Source organism: Octopus bimaculoides, chromosome 2 (assembly GCF_001194135.2).
Source record: "Octopus bimaculoides isolate UCB-OBI-ISO-001 chromosome 2, ASM119413v2, whole genome shotgun sequence".
Taxonomy (NCBI): Eukaryota; Metazoa; Mollusca; class Cephalopoda; order Octopoda; family Octopodidae; genus Octopus; species Octopus bimaculoides.
The window spans coordinates 185,461,225-185,465,371 of record NC_068982.1 but is presented as its reverse complement, the minus strand read 5'-3'; the positions used below and the strand labels follow the sequence as shown (position 1 = coordinate 185,465,371).

General features: G+C 40.5%; 1 protein-coding gene across 2 annotated transcripts in view; it reads right to left on the bottom strand.

Moving 5' to 3' along the window:
* Window positions 1-4,147, bottom strand: part of LOC106872595 (trichohyalin) — a 152,608-nt gene that overhangs the window by 27,781 nt on the left and 120,680 nt on the right. For both annotated transcript variants that reach the window (XM_052965781.1, XM_052965782.1), the window contains exon 30: window positions 1,398-1,472. In XM_052965781.1, coding sequence (XP_052821741.1) covers window positions 1,398-1,472 — 75 coding nt within the window. The remainder of the gene's footprint in view (window positions 1-1,397; window positions 1,473-4,147) is intronic.

The window sequence follows — 4,147 nt, the reverse complement described above, 5'->3', positions numbered from 1 at the left end:
CCTCGTCTGTTGTCATTATTTGTATATTCTCCCATATATATATATATACACACATATATATATATATAAACAATATATGAGTATATGCATATATATACATATACATGTATGTACATACCTTCATCTACATTTACATATAGATACATATCTGGGTACATGACGTTGCAAAAGAACATGGACAAAAAGATAAACAAGGTTCAACAAACAAGCAGGCCACATAGAGAACATATCCTTCATCAGCTGCCACCATTAAAACACCGGCGTTTCGAAGAGTTAGGGCAGTACGCATTGTTAAAATGGTTCTTCCCACGAACACAAATTAAATTTTTTTTTTTTTTCGTGGAGGATAGTGGCGGACAGAAAACAAGACAGGAAAACGAAACGGTGAATAAACAAACAAGCAAAAAGGCTGTACAGCCAGACGTGAAGTGTGTATGTATTGAACGCTGTGAAGCACGAACTGGAGAGGCGAAGAAGTCCGTGCGAGCTTGGGGATTCCAAGAACGAAAAGAAATAACAACCGGACACACGTGACCAGCGCCGGGTAGGGAGAAAGAGTAGCAGAGGGAGAAGAAGGGGAGGAAGTAGAATAAAAGTGATTAACGAGAGGTAGAGAGGGAGAGAGATAGTAGTAGTGACAGTGGGAGGCGAAGGACGAGCAGTGAGAGATATATATATATAGAGAGATAGTAGTGACAAGGAGAGGCGAAGAACAGTAGGGGGAAGAATGAGAGGGGGAGATATATATAGAGATAGATATAGAGATGGAGAGAGTCGCGTTAGAAAAATAGTTCCAAACTTACTGTGTAAAGGTAACGCGTGCGTTCTGTCGTGTGATACAAACAATATATGAGCAAATGCATATAGAGTGATTTTGAGGTGATGTACTGATATATATACCCACACACATACACATACACATATTAATCCTTTCAAGTTTTACCAGTAAAACCTTAACATGTTTGTTGCTTTCATCAGTTAGATTTAAAGATCAGATCCACTCTTATCTGCATTGTCTTTATTTTCCAAAATTTTCTATAAAATATTCTGAGATTTAAATATAATGAAATTTTACAAGATTTATGTGGTTGTAAGGAGGCATAAATAAAGGTTACTCTTAACACGAGATGTAATCAGAAACAGTAAATCCAAGTGTCAGGTCACACGCTTTCTACCCAAGCTCCTGGCCAGAAAAGAACTATTACATTAAAATAATTCCCCAAAACATGTCTGTTTCATTTGACTGACCAGTGAAGAAAAGAGGTTATTTGAACACGCTGCTTCTTGACATGACATCACTTGCGTCTGGTTTCTCGTTCTCATCACCCACCTTCATTCCTCCACAGTTTATTATATAATACTTTTAGTTTTCTAAAAGAACATGACATATAACGCACCTGATTCTACTTTGCCCTTTGTAGTGGTTGGTTCTTCTGAAGCAACTGGTACTCTACCTTCTAGCATATCTGGAGCTTAATAAATAGAATATTAAAATATTAATTAGAGAGAAGTCATGTCTATAGTTGTAGAGTAATCTCACAAATTCTTAAGATCAACAGAGTTGATGTTCAGCTTAAAGATCTGCAAGGAAATATATGAAGAAAAAAATGTGTCCATGGATAAAATTTTGCTATCATGCTAGTAAGAAGTCTCAGTGACTCATTTATATAGAGTCTGGAAATATACAATGTGAGAAAAGGGTACATTAGCTGATACAGTGTATCAGATACAAATGTAGCAATTCCTACACACCACATCATACAGTATTTGTTATTTGCTCCACTGAACATTATGCAATATGTACTTAACTTGTACAGTGCACCATATCATGATTTTTATTGCAATAATTTGCTTGTTAGTCACTGGACTGCAGCGATGCTGGGGCACCAAAGTGAGATTGATGCAAACCAATGACAGCAAGAAAGATATGTGCACAGAGAGAATTTCAGAAGACTAATATAATTTTTATACATACATAATGCACTCCAGCATGGTGTCTATCAACAAGTTTCACTTAGAAACAATGGTCAGCCAAAGGCTTAATAAAAAAGCACTTACCCAAGGGGCTACCCAATGAGATCAAGCCCAGAACCACAACTCATGTGGAGTGAATCTTACACACTGAACTATATTGGCATCTCATTGCTCTATTTTGCACCAGACAATATGTCAATTTCCACACACCATGTCATCAAAGCATACCATACAAAATGTCATCAATGCTTTGCTATCATTGTGGATTCCCTCCATTAAACTGACATAGCTTGTACAGGTGCACAGTGTGCCAAATGTCAGATGTCAAACTGATCACAGAACAATATGAAATGAAGTGTTTTGCTCTCCTTTCCACGCCACATCACCCAGTTCAGGAATCAGAGCTAAGATCTCAGGAACATGAGTACAGCACCCTAACCGCTAGGCCCCATGCCCTCACTGCACACCACATAATACAACAGAAGACATTTTCTGACTATAAAACTCACTTTCATCATCATTACCATCATTTAACGTCCATTTTCCATGCTGGCATGGGTTGGATTGTTTGACAGAAGCTGGTCAGCTGCAGAGCTGCCTAGGTTCCATGTCAGTTTTGGTATGGTTTCTATGGCGGGATGCCTATCCTAATGTCAACCACTTTACAGAGTCAACTGGGTGCTTTTATGCAGCACTAGCATGAGTGTTTTTATGTGGCACCAGCACCCATGAGCCTGCAAGATTAAGAATGCTCAGCTGAAGAGGGGTGCAGGAGACATGCTTGTATGCAAGGACGACCACATGTTTACTTAGATTGATGTGTCTTCTCAAGCACAGCAAACTGCCAGCAATCTTGGTCCCCTCATCTATATAAAAACCTATATATGTCTGACTGCCCCACACCAAATGCAAAATATAATGTCTACTACACACTATACAATGAGTTGTACTCTCGTTTCCTCTCCCTCTCTTTTTTTCTCTCTCTCTCTATCCTTATTGTTCTTCTCTTTTTCTCACTCTCTCTCTCACTGGGTAACCATGTACCCCGCTATAGCAAGATGCCTATTTCTGCCTCTCTATTTCTCTGTCACACTCTAACCTTTCATCATCTGTTACCAGATCACCTCCTCCAATACCCCTTCCATTATAACAAGATACACTAACCCTGCCTCTCTGTACCTCTGTCACATTAACCCTTCATCCTCTGACACAAGTTCCCCTCTTCAAATGCTCCTGCCTCTCTCATAATCCGTTGTCTTGCAAGTTACTTGGTGACCCTGCCAGTGCTGGTGCCATATAAAAAGCATCCAGTCCATACTGTAAAGTGCTTGGTGTTTGGAGGGGCATCCAGCTGTAAAAATCATGCCAAAACTAACCTCGCCTGTGCTAGTGCCACATAAAAAGCACTGAATCCACTCTGGAGAGCAGTTGGTGTTAAGAAGGGTATCCAGCCATAAAATCCTGCCAAAACAGATACAGTAGCCTAGGGTAGTTATTTACCTGGCTGGCTCCAGTCAACCGTCCTACCCATGCATGGAAGACAGACGTTAAACAACGGTGGTGGTGGTGGTGGTGGTGAAGAACCCATACAATGTTTTTATCTCTATACACAATCTAAAATCATTACAGCATTGTATATCTTCAGTAACCAACACATGCAGTATCCTGGCCTCTACTTAACAGTTCATACAACATGAACTTCCTACACCATACATCATACCCTAACAGATATATTACATTCCATAAACTTGTTACAATTATACTATAGCATATACTCCAAAGTTTTTAGTAATTCCTATATATGTTTTGATTACTATGTATAACATGTGGTATGACGTCAGTGTCTGGGGAGGCTGACCGGAAGAGCGAGTTGACCGGAAGGGGAAAAAGGGCAGAGGGAGCCTCGATCGGGGATTCGTGCCCTTTTCGAACGGGGTTGTGGTCAGGACAAGACATGTTAAGCGACGGTCTAGGTTTGGGAGAAGCAGCTGCTATTCCTGGTGTTCTTTGGGTCCGGGCAAGTTTCAAGGATCGGATGCCGCAAGACAGGCTTGCAGTCGAGGAAAAGAAAACTGAGGTAAGGCGATTACATCTACTCGCACGCATACACCACAAGCTATTTCGGCCCCACGTGTAGAAATTCGCCACGATGGCAGCCAAGATTAGAATCGCC